The 16830-nt window shown below is 45.2% G+C and overlaps 1 protein-coding gene across 1 annotated transcript in view; it reads right to left on the bottom strand.

Moving 5' to 3' along the window:
- The window catches only part of UNC119B (unc-119 lipid binding chaperone B), a 53857-nt gene that overhangs the window by 23028 nt on the left and 13999 nt on the right, over window positions 1-16830 (bottom strand). The window contains exons 3-4 of the mRNA XM_069215055.1: window positions 16785-16830; window positions 16186-16358 (exon numbers count right to left, since the gene is read on the bottom strand). Of these exons, the coding sequence (XP_069071156.1) occupies window positions 16186-16358; window positions 16785-16830 (219 nt within the window). The remainder of the gene's footprint in view (window positions 1-16185; window positions 16359-16784) is intronic.

Here is a 16830-nt window from a genome sequence, read left to right as displayed (position 1 = left end):
CTTTGGTATCAGAAAGTACAGGGAGTAAACTCCTGTGTTTATTTGTGTGTTTGGCACTAATTCGATTGCATTCTTTTGCAATAGTGCCTGCACTTCTATCTCCAGGAGATTGGAGTGGTGTGTTGTTAAATTTTGTGCTTTTGGTGGTATGTTTGGAGGGAATTGTAGAAATTCTATGCAATAACCATGCTGGATAATTGCTAGAACCCAAGTGTCTGTAGTGATTTCCTCCCATGCTTTGTAATAATGACCTATTCTTCCCCCCACTGGTGTTGTGTGGAGGGGGTGAGTGACATGTGAGTCACTGTTTAGTAGTAGGGGTTTTGGGGCTTTGAAATCTTCCTCTATTTCTAGGGAATTGCCCTCCTCTATATTGTCCCCGAAAACCTCCTCTATACTGTCCCTGGTAACTGGACGGTGTTGCTTGTGAGGTGCTGGCTTGTGTGCTCTGACCCCGAAACCCCCCTCGAAAGGGCGTTTTACGGAATGTGCTGTAATTCCCTCTGCTCTGTGGGGAGTAGAGTGCGCCCATGGCTTTGGCAGTGTCCGTATCTTTTTTGAGTTTCTCAATCGCTGTGTCCACTTCTGGACCGAACAGTTCTTTTTCATTAAAAGGCATATTGAGAACTGCTTGTTGAATCTCTGGTTTAAATCCAGACGTTCGGAGCCATGCATGCCTTCTGATAGTTACAGATGTATTAATTGTCCGTGCAGCTGTATCTGCAGCGTCCATGGAGGAGCGGATCTGGTTGTTGGAAATGGCCTGTCCCTCCTCAACCACTTGTTTTGCCCTATTTTGTAAGTCCTTGGGCAGATGTTCAATGAGATGTTGCATCTCGTCCCAGTGGGCTCTGTCATAGCGCGCAAGTAGTGCCTGGGAGTTCGCGATGCGCCACTGGTTTGCAGCCTGTGCTGCGACTCTTTTACCAGCTGCATCGAACTTGCGGCTTTCTTTATCTGGGGGTGGTGCATCTCCAGATGTGTGAGAGTTGGCCCTTTTCCTAGCTGCTCCTACAACGACAGAGTCTGGTGGCAGCTGTGTAGTGATGAAAACCGGGTCTGTAGGAGGCGCCTTATACTTTTTTTCCACCCTTGGTGTGATTGACCTGCTTTTGACCGGCTCCTTAAAGATGTCTTTTGCGTGCCGGAGCATACCAGGGAGCATAGGCAGGCTTTGGTACGAGCTGTGGGTGGAGGAGAGTGTGTTGAATAAAAAATCATCCTCGACCTGTTCTGAGTGGAGGCTTACGTTGTGAAATTGTGCTGCTCTAGCCACCACTTGAGAATACGCGGTGCTGTCCTCTGGTGGAGATGGCTTCGTAGGGTATGCCTCCGGACTATTATCTGACACTGGGGCGTCGTATAGGTCCCATGCGTCCTGATCTTGGTCACCCTGGCTCATGGTGGTGTGAGCTGGGGAGAGTGATGGAGTTTGTGCTGGTGAGACGTGAATCACGGGCGGAGGAGAGGGTGGTGGGGTAACTCTTTTCACCACTTTTGGTTGTGGTGTTTGTTCAGTCTGGAACTCCAACCTTCTCTTTCTCCTAATAGGGGGAAGGGTGCTTATCTTTCCTGTCCCCTGCTGTATGAAGATACGCTTTTGCGTATGGTCCACATCAGTTGCTTGTAGCTCTTCCTCAAACCTATGCTTTTGCATTTGGGAGGTTAGCGAGTGCTCTTCTGTATAAGAGCCTGAAGCTGGGTCGCTTGCAGTTTGTTTCGGCATCGAAACCCTGTCTGCGTGTTTTTTCGGCTCCGAGGTGACTTTTTTCTTTTTCGGGGCCGAAACCTCTCGGCGTCGATCTGCGTCGGTGCCGCTGTCTCGGCGTCGAGCCGTGTCCACACCGGCATCTCGGTGTCGAGGCTTGTCTCCAGCACTTTCTCGGTCCTGAGAAGGCTGCGTGCCGGTGTCTCGACCGGAGTCGGACGATCTCGGCACTGTTTGGGCCTTTTTCGGTGCCGACGGTCGGTCACCGAATTTATGGGTGGAGCCATGGCCGGATGGCAGTGGCGTCCCCTGGGCCTTGTAAATGTGTCTCTGTGTGGTTTTCGACGTCTTACTCACGGTTTGTGTATCGTCGAATCCTTCGGAGTCTGAGTCTTGGATCGAGAAGGTACCTTCCTCTTCCTGTTCCTCGAACTCCTGTTGGGCTGTCGGTGCGGACGCCATCTGAAGTCTTCTGGCTCGACGGTCTCGGAGTGTTTTTCGGGACCGGAACGCACGACAGGCCTCGCAGGTGTCTTCGCTGTGCTCAGGTGACAGGCACAGGTTGCAGACCAAGTGTTGGTCTGTGTAGGGGTATTTATTGTGGCATTTGGGGCAGAAACGGAACGGGGTCCATTCCATCGGCGTTCTTCAGCACGCGGTCGGGCCGACCAGGCCCCGACGGGGGATCGAAAAACTACCCTGAAGGGCACCGGAGCTCTTCGATCTTCGATGCGGTGTGGAATCTAAGTACGCCGATCCCGAACGCAACAATACCGACGAAAATCTTCCGAAATTAGCTAATCTTCCGTTCCGAAACTCGGAGCGACAGGAACACGTCCGAACCCGATGGCGGAAAAAAAACAATCGAGGATGGAGTCGACGCCCATGCGCAATGGAGACAAAAGGAGGAGTCACTCGGTCCCGTGACTCGAAAGACTTCTTCGAAGAAAAACAACTTGTAACACTCCGGCCCAACACCAGATGGCGAGCTATTGCAGAACATGCGTATCTACAGCGACAGATGCCATCGAACTTAGTTGTTTCAGGATTTCATTCCAGTGTCTGAAGTTATACTCTTCATTACACCAATCATAGTGCTGTCTCATTGCCTAATTTGTAATAGAATGAGTCCGGGGGTGATGACTATAAATAATCAGCACACCGAATACCAAGGTTACCTAGTCTTGAATTCACCTCAGACCCCTTTATCGCCTCGCTAGTCCCAGAATGCTCCCTTTGTGGCAGTTTATCAATTTTTTAAAACGTTTTCTGGCCTTCACTGTTCCTTCTCCAATGTTTACAAGTATACCTAGTGCTTTAAATGAGTGAAGTAATTGGGCACGTCCTGTTCCACAAGCAAAACCTACCCATGTCTCAGTACTGTGTCTGGAGACTGCATTAACACAATCCGAATACTTGAGGGATGTGACCTGTGTATTAGTCTGTCATTAGTCTACCAAGAAGCAACTCATTTATGGAGAGATTTACAGTGCTATATTTCAACATCTAACCCAGTAAACAGGAAAGATGCAGCTAGGATGGGAAGTGAAGGTAAGTTAACAAGAAAGCCTGCAGTTTGCGGCATTGCCTAATCTTCCCTCTTTTCTGGATTACTCAGTTTGCCTGGCATGACATGATTTGCCAAAGGCCGCAACTTTCAACCTTGTAGCATGGAGGATACTATTACATTTAAACTGGCCAGAAGCAGACTCCGGAATACCCAAACCTCCATTTGTCAGTGGGTGAGTTGAGCTATCTTCTGTAACTGCTGTAACATGATCGACTAGATGTCACACCACCCTCTATTTCCACAGTCCCCCTAAGCAGGGCAGCTCAGGTATGTGTATAGGAACGCAGTAAATAAGCCTATTTAGGAGACTAGCTCTTCAAGCTGTTGGGGGCGAACCAGAGCCTGGATACACCAAACAGCACAACATTTACATTTTAACCTTCCCACAAACCAAAACACCAACAACTATATTAAGAGCATCCACTCACACTACTCCGTGCCCTTGAATCCCATCAACTTTGATGAGGTAATCAAAGTGGACAATATCCACCTAAAACTGATTTAACAAAATAAGGTAAATTATAATCAATCACATAACTTCCTACAGTAAGTGCTCTCTCTTTCCCATCCTCTTCATACTCCATACTTTCATTTCGCCCTCCATGGAAACACTAGAAATGCACATAGAACTGAAGGTTATAGATATGAACATCAACAGGGTATCTCACGTCTCATCTTTCCAAACCCAGTAAATAGAATACTAATGAACTGAATAATGTTAATATATTGCATTTAGTACTATATGAAAACACCAGGGAATTTAATCAGCAAAGAGAAAAAAAAGCCTTCTAGAACAAATGAAACCCAATGTAGTCTGGTAAAAACAAGTTCACAATGCTTGAAAAGATCTGATAGTCCATATATACTTCATCCTCTCACTTCCCTTTAAGACCACATTGCTCCTATACACTCCAAATTGTAATCCAGATCGGGCGACTGCATAAACAGTATCTCTGAAGTAGAGCTCTTCAAAGCTGACAATCACTGCTTGAACACTCCCAACACCATCCATTATCTCAACTTCCTAATTATCAAATTGTACAACCTCAAATATTTTGCCAGGAACAAAATAAAACCCAAGCCACTCCAGTTCATATTTCAACTGATCGCAGAAACCAATGAGCAAACTCTACCCTTGGTATATTTTGATATGTCTCGCTAGTTTAAAAAAAAAAAATCTCAATACAGTAAAAGTGGTGGCTCTACAACTTCAAAAGTTGAAATCTTTTACACGCCCCCACAATTGGTTTCTATCAAAGTAGCACAGAATCTCAACTGTTGTTCTACATCCCGGTACTCCCTTCTTGTACAGCATCTTGATCACATGGCCATCACATATGTACATTGAGACAGCGTGCTTTGTTCCCGCTCACTTACCCACCCACTCTTACGGCAGGCACATTATTTGGGTAGCGTGATCTCAGATCAAGATGCCCATGTCCTTGACATTCACTGGGGCACCCCTCACCCAGACCCCCACTTGGTGTCTCCCCTCAATGAACGTTTAGAAGACATGGCATTCCAGGATGCCCAGGCAGATCACATCTGCCACTACTTCAAAATAAATGACAGCGCCACCTCCAACAGACTCCTTGAGTGGGATGCATTTAAAGAGGTCACCCGAAGCAATTGCCTACAGGAGATTGGAGTTTGACATGCACTAGATAAAGATTAAAGTTGAGCGCCACATTACCCTCTGTGCCCCCTCCCCCTCATTGGAGCACCATAATGAGCAGCCCCCCCCCCCCCCCATGTCCCCCAACATTGACAGAAACAAAGCGTCTTTTGCCTCCCTACTGGAGCGCCTCAGCTGCTACAACTTTTCCGCTTACACCACCAACAAAACACATGGAGGGAGATTAATTAGGCCACCCCCTTGCCTGGCTCATTCGTCAGGAAGAGAGCCTCCCCCTCCCCCCAAATCCTTTAACTACAATCCCCCTCTGGGACTCCCCTCCATACATAATCTGACATTCTGTCTTTCACAACTACCACTCCTCTATGTACTGCATAGAGGAGCAACCGCAGCATTCCTAGATCCTTTCTCCCTGCCATGTATTGATATAACCACTCAGACGCCACTGGATACACCCATTTACCCTGTCGATGTTAACCCAGCAATCCAGGATCCCACCAGAAATAAACCCCCTCTGGGACTCCCCTTCGTACACTGACATTCTGCCTTCCACAACTACCACTCCTCTATGTACTGCATACAGGGGGTGACCCCAGAGGAGCAATCGCAGCATTCCTAGATCCTTTCCCCTTGCCTCGCATTGACGTTAACTACTCAGACGGCACTGGATACGCCCATTAACCCTGCCGATGTTAACCAGGCAATCCAGCACCTCGCCACAAATACTACCCCCCACCCTTCCCCCCCTTAAGCCTGGTCAGTCTCCCATTAGAATATTATAGCACGTTTGCTGACACCATTGCCCCCTCCTAGCAAAAATGTACAATAAGGGCCTAAGGCTGGGCCACCTACCATCCTTGCTCCGAGAAGCACTCCTAGTCTCAGTTGCCAAACCCAGCCAGGACCTCAACGTGTTGTCCTACTGCCCCATTGCTATCCAAGGCATGGACTATAAAATCCTTGGGACGATCTTGGCCACCAGGTACGGCACAAGTCCTACCGGACCTTATACTTCCGGACCAGCACGGATTTGTGCCGGTTGTAGCACATCCCATAACCTTTGCTTTCCATTCCATGTACAGGACCATGCTCCGTGACCAATTCTCCTAATCGGTCTGCTTGTTCCTGGACCTGGAAAAGGCTTTCGGCACTCAAGACTGGTCCTAACTTTTCCATGTTCAGACACGTATGCCCCTGCCTCCTTGCCCATGCGACTTATATACAACACTGCTATCAAGGGTGTGGGTGGGACTCCTCATATCCGACGTGACTGAGCGTGGCACACTGTTAGAATCCATTTTGAATTGATTCGTTTCTTTTACACGTGTAAGTTTGAGCTTTTTTGTCTCTGAACGCACTGTCTATCACATATGTTATCTTATGTATATTTGTTTAAGTAAAATAAGCCTGGTTCCACACCATAGGCTTGCAGCTGGTTTCTTTCCCTTTCTGGGGCACGGTACTCATTATAATTATGTGTTCAAAATAACTAACTGACCTCGGCTGTTGTATTTTGGGGAGGGAAAGGCTGATATCTATACCTTTGAACCACGCAATCCTTTGAAGGGTCTCAAGAATGTGGGGAGTCAGGCAGCTGCAGAGGGGAGGCAAGGACAAAGCTGGGAATGGAACCTGTGTGTGGAAAACTGATTAACTCCTTAAAATATCTGTATGACGTATATCATTATTTACACACTTTATGTATCCTTTGATGTACGAGTATAAATATCACTGTTAAACGCTTCATGCTAGCACACTTTACTTCGGGCCTGGGATGCCAGTGGTAAACTTGTCCTCTTTTGCTGCAGCAAAAATAAACAGACCTTTGGTCATTGATTTTTCACTCCGGCTCTCCGTGTCAAAACCTCCTTTGTAAATGCATTTGTAAGTATCTGCAAATATGTGCATTTGACAACACGACAGGGTTGTCCTCTCCCACCACTGCTTTTTGCGATGGCTAGGGAGCCCCTAGCCGTTTTACTACACCTTACCAGGGAAAAATGGGGTACACCTCTATTGGATAGGACACACGCAGTGTTGCTCTACGCAGACCACCTCCTTCTATACCTTTGCAATGCACAGATAAGCCCCCACTCAGATCGTAGCTGCCCTGCGGTCCTTTACCAAAGTGTCAAGCCTTTGATTCACCGGTGCCCCATATCCCCAGCATGGGACACTGCTTACGGAATTAGATCACCTTAGGGGTTCCATTCAACGAAAGCACACAGTCCACAAGATCACCATATGGCTCCATTCAACGAAAGCACACAGTCCATCCTGCCCCCTAACCCCCCCCCCCCCACCCAACTGCCCATCCGACCTCTTCCTACTCCCCTCCTAATGAATGACCCTCCAGGGACTTATAGCCTATTACTGGCCAGCTCTGCTCCCTTGCAATGCCCTTGAGCCATACCCTACACAGTCATTACCAGGGTACATTTTTCACACCCCTCCCCTGCTTGCTACACCCTGGTACTCCATAGCATTGCCTAACCCAGTATCCAGAACCCCTCCCCCCCCACCCCAGTTTATCCAAATGTTAATGTTCTTTTTTAAGATCTGAATTTAGTTACATTATTTCTAGCACCCTGACTGTAATAAGTAAGGCCTATCAGATTCTGCCACAAGAGATGTACTACCTATTATCGTCAGACAAGGGCACCACTCCAGTGGCAGTCGTATGTAACTATATTTTTTCTCATACACCCCATTATCCCTTCCCTCTGCCTAAAACCTCAATAAAAAGAATGTTTAAAAAAATAAAATTTAAAAAAAAAGCATGGCCATTACAGACCTTTCAGAACTCTTCACAATACCTTCTACAGTGCAGCATACTGGCGACAATGTATGGCTGCATTTTAGTAGTTGGTGAAATTAGGCAGCTAGGGCATGTAAAAAATTAAGCAACCAGTTCAAGCATATCCTGGCAACCTGCTATGGGCAGGAAAAAAAATCCTGATCTGGGCCCCACTGGGTCTCCCTCCCTCACTAAATGCTGTTCTCAGAAATTTGAAAACATGTATATAATAGTTGGTTTGTATATTCAATGTAATTCTATACGATTTGTCAGGGCAATATGTACTTTTTTTGTCTCAGCAGTCACAAGTCTCAAAATGGCCTGCCTCACACTTAATGCAACTTGCAGTTCTATTCCAATACATTCACACAACCTCAATAGAGAAAACTAGGGCTCCACGTGATACCATTTTCCAGCACACATTTTGCAAAAACGAATTTTAAAATATTCTTTTTTTTTTAACCTCACATTGTTTGCTATGGAGTGTACTGTTTTGACCAAAATGTCCCCATAACATTAGTTATTTGCATCTATGTTTTTATATACATATGTCTAGTAACACACATTATCTATTTCTATTTGCAAACACACATGTATACATACAAACAGCTTCAGAAATTTCACAAATTCTCCAGTACATTCCAATTTCAGAGAACAGACTCGTTTTACTTATATCAAAACTGAAACGTTTCTATAAAAACAATGTAATAAATATAGTCACAATTCACAAGTGCTAGAAAAATAAGCCCCAATTTGGTAGTACGACTTCAATAGCAGCTATGGTTTCCTGTTCCCATAATCATCTAATAAAGTAAATATTTTTTCAAAATCATTTCACATTCAGACTAAGTGAGGCCCACGAGGGCAGACATCTCAAACATAATTACTCCGATATAGCAGATACCATATTTTCTGTTTCAGTGGAATGCAGATTAAATAATTTTAAAATGAACACAAGCTTTTTACTGCACACATCCATCCCTTCACAACCGGTGGATGTCTCTTAAAAAGAGAAACAAAAATGAAGTTAAAAAACCTAAATGTGAGGGGAATGTTAAAATGTCAGTCTGTTCTTTAAACTATGCATACATCAAAAGGGAAAATAAAAGTCATTTTCTGTTTCAGCTATGTTGGATACTTATACTTCAGTCCTTTCTGGTAATCAATCTTGCTGCTTTGTCTTTTTTGTATATTTACTATATACAATCAGTGGATGATCTTCAACTTGGTTTTTAGTGTATGTTTTGCCAGTTTAGCATTCTCTTACCATCTTGTCATTTTATATTAAAATCTGTTATCAATCTAACTTTGTTGGCATTTTCGTACTCAGTGTTATTCCTTTCTTTAGGCTCCACTTTACTGCTTCCTCTTTGGTATGTATAACATGTTTTGGCTAAAACATGTTGGCTAGATAAGTGGACGGATGATACATTGAAGTTAATCTGATTGCCACAATATAGGTTATTAATCATATCTAGGGTACCTCACCTATAAATAGGAAAATCCTTTTAGGCACACACCAAGAAATGCCTTTACAAAAAAAAGAATATATATTCTTGATCCCTGTGACAAGCCAGTTTAATGTATTGGAAGTACGACTTAGCAGTAGAATCCGCCAATGTGGTATCCTCCTACTTACAAGGCAGATTACCAATAATAAAAGCATGCCACAATAACGTGCGGATAAGCGGACATAGCCACATCTTCTCGGATACCTACACAGACAGGAGGTGACAAAATTGCCTAATCCTTCTCAGACACTAGAACTACCAGGTGTGGTATATTTTAATAGGGAGGCTGTGCTTAGGTCCGTTTACCCTTGCACTCTTAGTGGATATATATATCAAAGCTAAAACAAACAGCACGATATCAATTTGGCTTGCAGGGGGTCAGCTTAGCGGAGTCCACACCAGGCCACAAATTTGTCTCAGTGCCCTGTATAACCAGATTTTGTAGAGGGACATCTAGCTGAGAGGATGACAACCACAACCTTTGGAGGTGGACTGAACAAAGTCCACTGCCATCACTCAATCTCAACCAATGGAGGTGCAGATTGTGCAGCCTCGGATGCAGATCCCCTGCGACAGAAGAGCACCAAGAGGGACCCCGATTGGATGACATGCTCATGCACAGATGCTCTGGGTACCACCATCTCATGGGCCAATCTGGACTCACAAGGACAACTTGGGTCTGCTTGCTCCTTCAGACAAGGCAGAGGCGGAAGTGTGCACAGGAGTCCCGTGCACCACCCTACCCTGATTGGGTCTCCTTGAGATAGCTTTCTGAGAACTTCAACAGCCAGGTGTAGTCACTGTTATTGCAGGTGGCGAAATTATGTATCCAAGCATCCCCCCACTGTCTGAAGATTTTTCACACCCCCCTCCAGATGCAACCACCTTTCCTGAACCACCAGAATTGCTGGCTGAGCTTGTCCACCCTAGCATTTATAGATCCTGCCAGGTAGTTCATGATCACAGAGATGCCCTGACCCTCCAGCCAACGCCAGAGGAACAGCCTACTGGCACAGTACCCAGTATCCTTCTGCACTAATGTTGTAGTGCCACATGGTAGTGGTGTATTCCATGAGAACTTGTAAACAGCCTTCCCTTGAGTGATGGCAGGAAGACCTTAAAAGCCCGGTGGAAGGCCTGCAACGCCAACAGAATTATTTGGAGCTAGGTTTCCCCAAAAGATGAGTCTCACCTCATCTTTACCTCTCTCATGCTACCTCCACTGCCCCGCAGGAACTGATCTATCACCACTGTATTCTCCAGATGCGGAAGGGAAAGGAATCTGCTGTTGGCCAGATTATGATGCAGCCAACACTGCAAATCATAAGCAGTCTCCTGTGAAACCTGGTGATTCCTTGGTGCTAGGCCACTAACACTTCAGATCTCACTGTAGGGCCCACATAGGTCACTAGGTGCAGTGGACAAGCAGGATCCATGTGCCAACAGGCCTAAAAGCCTCAAAACTGCCCTCACTGAGATCCAGGACAAGGCTGAATGTCAGGATCTTATCCTGAATGTCCAGGACTAGTCATGAGGGAAGAAAGCTCGGAACTGCAGTGCTCTCTCATAAAAGCAATCTTAAGAATGTTGACAGAATCCCAAAGAGGTCAGTAGGTTCGCAGTCATCTGGAGGTGGCCTATAACAGACTGCGGCGAGCCCACTGTCAGTAGTCACTGAGGAAGGGAAAACACAAGTATTTCCCAACTTCTGAAAATAGGCAGCAATCATCACCAGGACTTTTGTGAACACCCGAGGAGAGCTAGTAAGGCCGAAGGGGAACACTGCAAATTGAAATTGCTTCTGTTCTACCATGAACCACAGGTAATGTGAAGTCATGCATCCTGCAGGTCCAAGGCAACCATCACCAAGATCCAAGTCAGATAGAACTTGGGGTAGTGTGAGCATTTTGAATGCCTTTCCACTGGAAGGCATTCACAGGGCAAAGACCTAAAAAAGGGCGAAGGACTCCATCCTTCTGCAGAAAGAAAGAGGAAGTAAGAGCCAATCCATATTTGCAAGGGCGATACTCTCTCAATGGCCTTTTTTCCCCCCAGGAAAGCTTGCATCTCTTGCAGCAAGATGGATCGGTGCTCCTCTGAAAATTGCTTTGATGTGGGAGGAAGGAGAAGTGGGTCGTAAAGGAATGAAAGAGCATAGATTTACCAGGCGGTTTGGAGATTCCTTTTGCCAGATGTGATGGCTTGCAACCCTAGAAGCAAATTTCTTATCCTGACTCGGATATGGTGCCTCAGCTCTGTTAAGGCTGGTGTAGAAGAGGGCTAGGTGGAACAGAGTACCTAGTGACCTGCACAGTGTGCCCGATCCCTGGCCATGAAAGTACTGAGTTGACTGCTGCAATGGAGTGCAGTTGGGGGGGGGGGGGGAGGGGGGGGGGGGGGTTGGCTGTGTTTACACACCAGCCCTCTACAGTATACTCGGAATGATCAGCTGCTGAGGAAACGGACAGGCAGAAGTAGAAAAGGCCCAAGGAAGGAGCTGTCGATCTGATTTCTCTGAAGCATTCAAAGCCCAAATCAGCCTTTTTACCATAAAGGGGGGAATCCATCAAAAAGCATATTCATTAGAGACATCCGCAATTCCCCGGAATAACCAGTGGATCGCATCCTTGCATGGCAGAGGAGCACCACACTAGTGCCTTCTGCACACCTAAGCAGTCAGTAGTTTCCAGGTCAGCTCTAATGACCTATATCACTGAATCCTGGCCATCTGTAATGGCAAAAGGCCTGAAATTCCTGTAACTGTAGGTAAAATCTCACTGGCTATGCCCTAAAGTGTGTCCATTTAACTGCCTCAAAGGCAGGCCACATGAACGGACCTCACCGACAGGGTGATGGAAGAGAACACCTGTTTCCCACAAGCCTCAATCCTTTTCAAACACCATATCCAGAGGGATTGCATTAGGGCTGTATGGTGGTGGAAGCTTGGACTGCCAGTTCAGTGCAATGTGAGAAAGTCTGGCCCACCCAGTGCCTATCCGTGGCATCTGGCTGCCTGCCCGTTCACTGATGGGTAAGATTAAGTCTTTGCTTGCCAATAAGGGTGTCAGAACTTCATTAAACGAAAGTATGTGCTGGGATGATGCTGATCCAGGGTGTAAAACCTCAGTAAGGACATTTAACTCAACGTCAACTGACGGCAATTTAAAGTCTTGAACGTCAGCTGTTTATTTAATCGTCACAAAAGTGATGCACTATCCTCAGTTGGATGTCCATAAGGCGAAACAGACCTGGGTCATGTCTCTTGCAAACCCATATGGGTATTGTGATCGTAAGGTGAAGAATCTGTGTTTGGGAGTACTTATCAGAAATTATAATCATGATTGGCAGAGTGAGCCTTTTCTCTTAGTGGGCTGTTCAGGTCAAAACAACCCAACTGGCTGGCCGCAACATTTGTGAAAAAAAATGGTGCAAACACCATTACAGGATGCAAGGACTCCATCCCTGTGCCCTGGAAAAAAGTGGGGAAGGGCACATAAGGGTGCAGAGTGAGAACACCCTGACAGCCAGGCCTATGCAAGAAGGACCCAAAATAAGGACCCACAATACTGTTCTTGAAACCACAAGCCCAATTTTAGATCCATTAACTTGATTTTTTTTTTTATGAATAAATAAAATTAGGGAAACAAGGCACGGCTGTACACCAAGCTCTGTGGCCAGCCACTACTGTTCACTTTAAAAGGGGAAAGCCGCATGTTGAGGGGTGCGCCCTGGGAACCTTTGCAAATGGTGCAAGATAGAAAAAAAAAAAACATTTACTGAAAAAATAAACCAATGATAATATGGGTTAAACTGATGTTTTAAAGAAAACCCCTCATATTGACCTAAACCACAATTGCAGTGCTTTAATGGTTACACATTAACATTGCAAAACGATTAAAATTTACAAGTTATGGTTAGGGCCACACAACAGCCAAGCAAACCACAACTTGCAGATCAAATGCAATGCTTATTACTTCAGAGAGCAGGCAGGACAGATAAAGCGGCCTGACCAACCCCAACAAAAACGAGACAATTCCAGGTCTGTACGACCCGCACATGGAAGGATTCATCCTACAGGTCCAGTGACATCATTCAGTCCTTGAGGTGCAAGGTCAGCAGAACCTGAGCAAGTGATAACATTCAGATCTTTCTGAGGAAGATTTGTAACAACCCAAGGTCTACGACATAACAAACATGTGTAATTTACAAAATCCATTGGTCCAATGTGAAGAAATATCAGTAAGGAATACAATACTAGACCTTGGACCACCACTGGTATCGAGGTGAGGTTGGAAGGCAAACTAAAGCAGTTTGGCAGCAATGCCTAGTGAATAGGACGAGGAGTGCTGCTGCAGTTGACCTGGACCTTTAGCACTGGCACCACACCAAACAGCCTGAAATGTCTGCAAGGGTTGGTGTATGGTCTATGAGGAGGGCTGTCTCTGCTGATAAACCAGACAACCTCAAGTATATTCAGAACTGTCTGTACTGCTGATGAATAGGGAAAGTAACCCCACAAAATGAACCATAGTTCTGCTGTTTTCACATTTCTTACCAAAGAGCCGAGATCTATCAAACCATGGCAATCATGATGGCCTGTAAGTCCTCCAAGAATCCAGTTGAATGAATCTAGATATGCCATCTAATTAGGACAGTGGTCTGGGCAGCAAGGGCAAGGGTACCCTAGTGCGAAACAAACACACTTTTTAGCATCCTTACTCTTATACTATTTGAGAGCAGGTGTACAAAGTGTCCTCAGATCTGACATCTCATGTCCCACAAAGGCAAACTGCCTTCAGGGAGCAGGATGCCAAACAGAGAAGTACCTAAGCCACTAGCAAGGTTAATGTATAATGAGACACAGAAAAAGGCAGTCAGTCTAATGGTCTTCCTCATGTTAGTCACGCTCGAGGCCATGAATGGTGTCCAAAACCTGACTCAAATGACCAACATTTTAAATACTGCTGCCAAGACAAAGGGACTGCAAGAGTACTCAGGAGCCTGAGCCTTTGTCTTGATAACTGTGACAAAGGGATCCTCTGGTTGAATCTGGTTCCAGATCAGATGCCAGCACCTCCAGGTTTGTAGTCTATGAGAACAGCGGGCCAGGCAGTGGAGCATGTAGCAGGGGAGTGGAGGCACGGCGCATGTGAGGGCTATCTTTTTTCAGGGTCAGACAGAATAAGCAAGGTGCCCGCTGAAGAAAACCAAGCTGAAGAACCAGGCGGGTCAATGGTGGTGGCAGGTGCACCAAGCAGAGCCAGAATTAACTTGAAAAGCTGCAGAATGGCTACTTTAAAGTCCACAGTCTGCATTGGATGGCCCAGGGAATTCTAGGTGGCTTGGCTCAGAGTATAAAACCAAAGTAGGAGTCCGCCGAGGCAACCACTGACTGTCCTCCTCCTTGAGTACTTCCTGTGCTTCTTCCTCAACTTGCCCTTACACTGGTCTTTGGCCTTCATCTCAGATGACCTTGACAAACTTGCTCAAGACCTTCCCCACCAATTGCAACGTAAAGTTTGGCCTCCTTCTCTGATGACCTTCAGATGCATCAGAACACTTGCTTCCCAACTCATAGCCCTGCCTGGTTTCAAGGCGCCTCAAACAGATGCTCTGTAAGTCCGTTACTGATATCTGTGGCACTGCTTGATAATGGGCGTTAATGGCAACATCCTTGCACAATGCCAAAATCTAAGAAAATTGGGTGGAAACTGAATCCAGTCTGGTTCTTGGGGATATTGACAAGGTGAGGAATCTGAGGTTAGAAGCATCCACCATAAAAATAAAAATAGAAGAAAAACAAACTGAAGCAACCTAACCTTTCTGCGGATTACACCTTTCCTCCCAACATCTTCCAACCCACAAAGCACCCCGAAGTGCAACAGTACGGACTTTAATAGATAGGTCAACCCACTCCTCAATTACAATTCTTTCTTCTCCATATTGGCAACTGCTGAACGACTTGTCATGTATTCTTGACAGTGTTGCCATTAATCCATGCATTTGCTGTACAAATGTCTGTAGACAACTAAGCACACGTTAACACCTATTCAGATGCAAGTTCACCAATCCCGTCAGTGTACAAAATACATACTCAAGCCCTAAGTGACTTGCTTGTTCCTTTAAGTAAACCCTGTTTGACCTATTCCGAACTATGGTCCTAAGCCTAGACTGCACTTCAAATACCACCAAAAGGAGAAAGTCAATGGTGCTTCAATTTCCCATGGAACCAGTTCACTATACTATATCTCCCCGAATTCCATCAATTTGATCCTTGTCACTTTTGGCTGTAAATTAGCGACTGGGATTTACATCTTGGGTCAAATTAATGCCATTTTCTGGCCAGGGTCTCACCTCCTGTTAAACCTGTACAAAATGTGAAGTGGCTGGTTCCTTCTTTTCTAGGTTTACACTAGTTATCTGACTTTTGTCAGTCTAAAAATCAGAACTTGGCATCCACAAAATGGGACTGTAAGATCAGGGCAAATTAACACTCTCTCAACCAAACTCGGACAGTAATTAAGACCAATTCCTTAGTTCTACATTTGTGGATATACCAATAGTACCAGGTTTTAACAGTGGAGTGGTCATGGTAATAAAGCGAGCATAAAGGAACAAAAAGAAAGTTGTGAATCCATGAGTCTTTCATTAAGGATTGTATGATAACTCCTGGGGCAAAATTGCTATAGTCAGTCTGAAGTTATTCATTCAGATTTACAATGGTCAGTGAATCAAGAACAGTAGTACAAAATGGATTCCCCCCCCCCCCCCAAAACACTGATCTTCAACAATTGCTTTATCAACACCACAAAAACCAAACTCTTGAAGTACATTGATCCACATCACAATTACTTAAGGTGTTTTTCATAACATTTTCACATCAGGTTGTTATTCATGGATACAACTACCAAGAAAGTGTACACGTTTCCTCAACTATACAATAGAATGTGAAAAGATACATACCAAGGTCCTCTGCCAGCTGGGGAAACTCGTAGATGTGTTCACAGGTGTTCCTACTATTTGGGATACAGAACCCAAAATCAAAGTCAAAACTTTTCAGCACATGGTCCCGGAAGTAATGCCTTTCGATCATTCGGAAATTGTTCACTGGTTTGTCTCCAACAGTGAACTCAACTCTGTAAGCAAGGTAAAAAAAATAAAATCTCATAAGATAAAGGGCACCCAGATTATCTTATTAGTTTAGCACAACTCTTTTTCTGAGCAGACCTTGAAACCACTTGATCAAACAACTACTATTGCACTAGTAAGGGCTGTAATCCTGATGCTTCACAGAACAACCCTAAATATAACATTCCAAGATTGATTTCCTTGTGTGCATAAAGCGGAGCAAGTTTAATCAGTAGTAGAAAACAAGCATTTAAGAGCAGGTTCAATTCAGACCCACCAGAGTAAGGAATGACTTCTTTAGCTTTTCCGACACACAAATGTAGTCAGTCTTGGTAAAATGCAAAAAAAACAAACTGTCCTCTCCCATGCAAAATGTTAAGAACTGGCAGAGTTAAAAGGTGGGGTGGCTATGACTGGGATCAAAAATGACTTACGTTGCCCCAACTGTGCGGAGCCGGAGAAAAGCTGGAGTGAACTGAT

This window comes from Pleurodeles waltl, chromosome 11, assembly GCF_031143425.1.
Source record: "Pleurodeles waltl isolate 20211129_DDA chromosome 11, aPleWal1.hap1.20221129, whole genome shotgun sequence".
Lineage (NCBI taxonomy): Eukaryota > Metazoa > Chordata > Amphibia > Caudata > Salamandridae > Pleurodeles > Pleurodeles waltl.
Note: the sequence above shows the minus strand (reverse complement) of the source record. Positions and strands in the feature narration are given on the sequence as shown.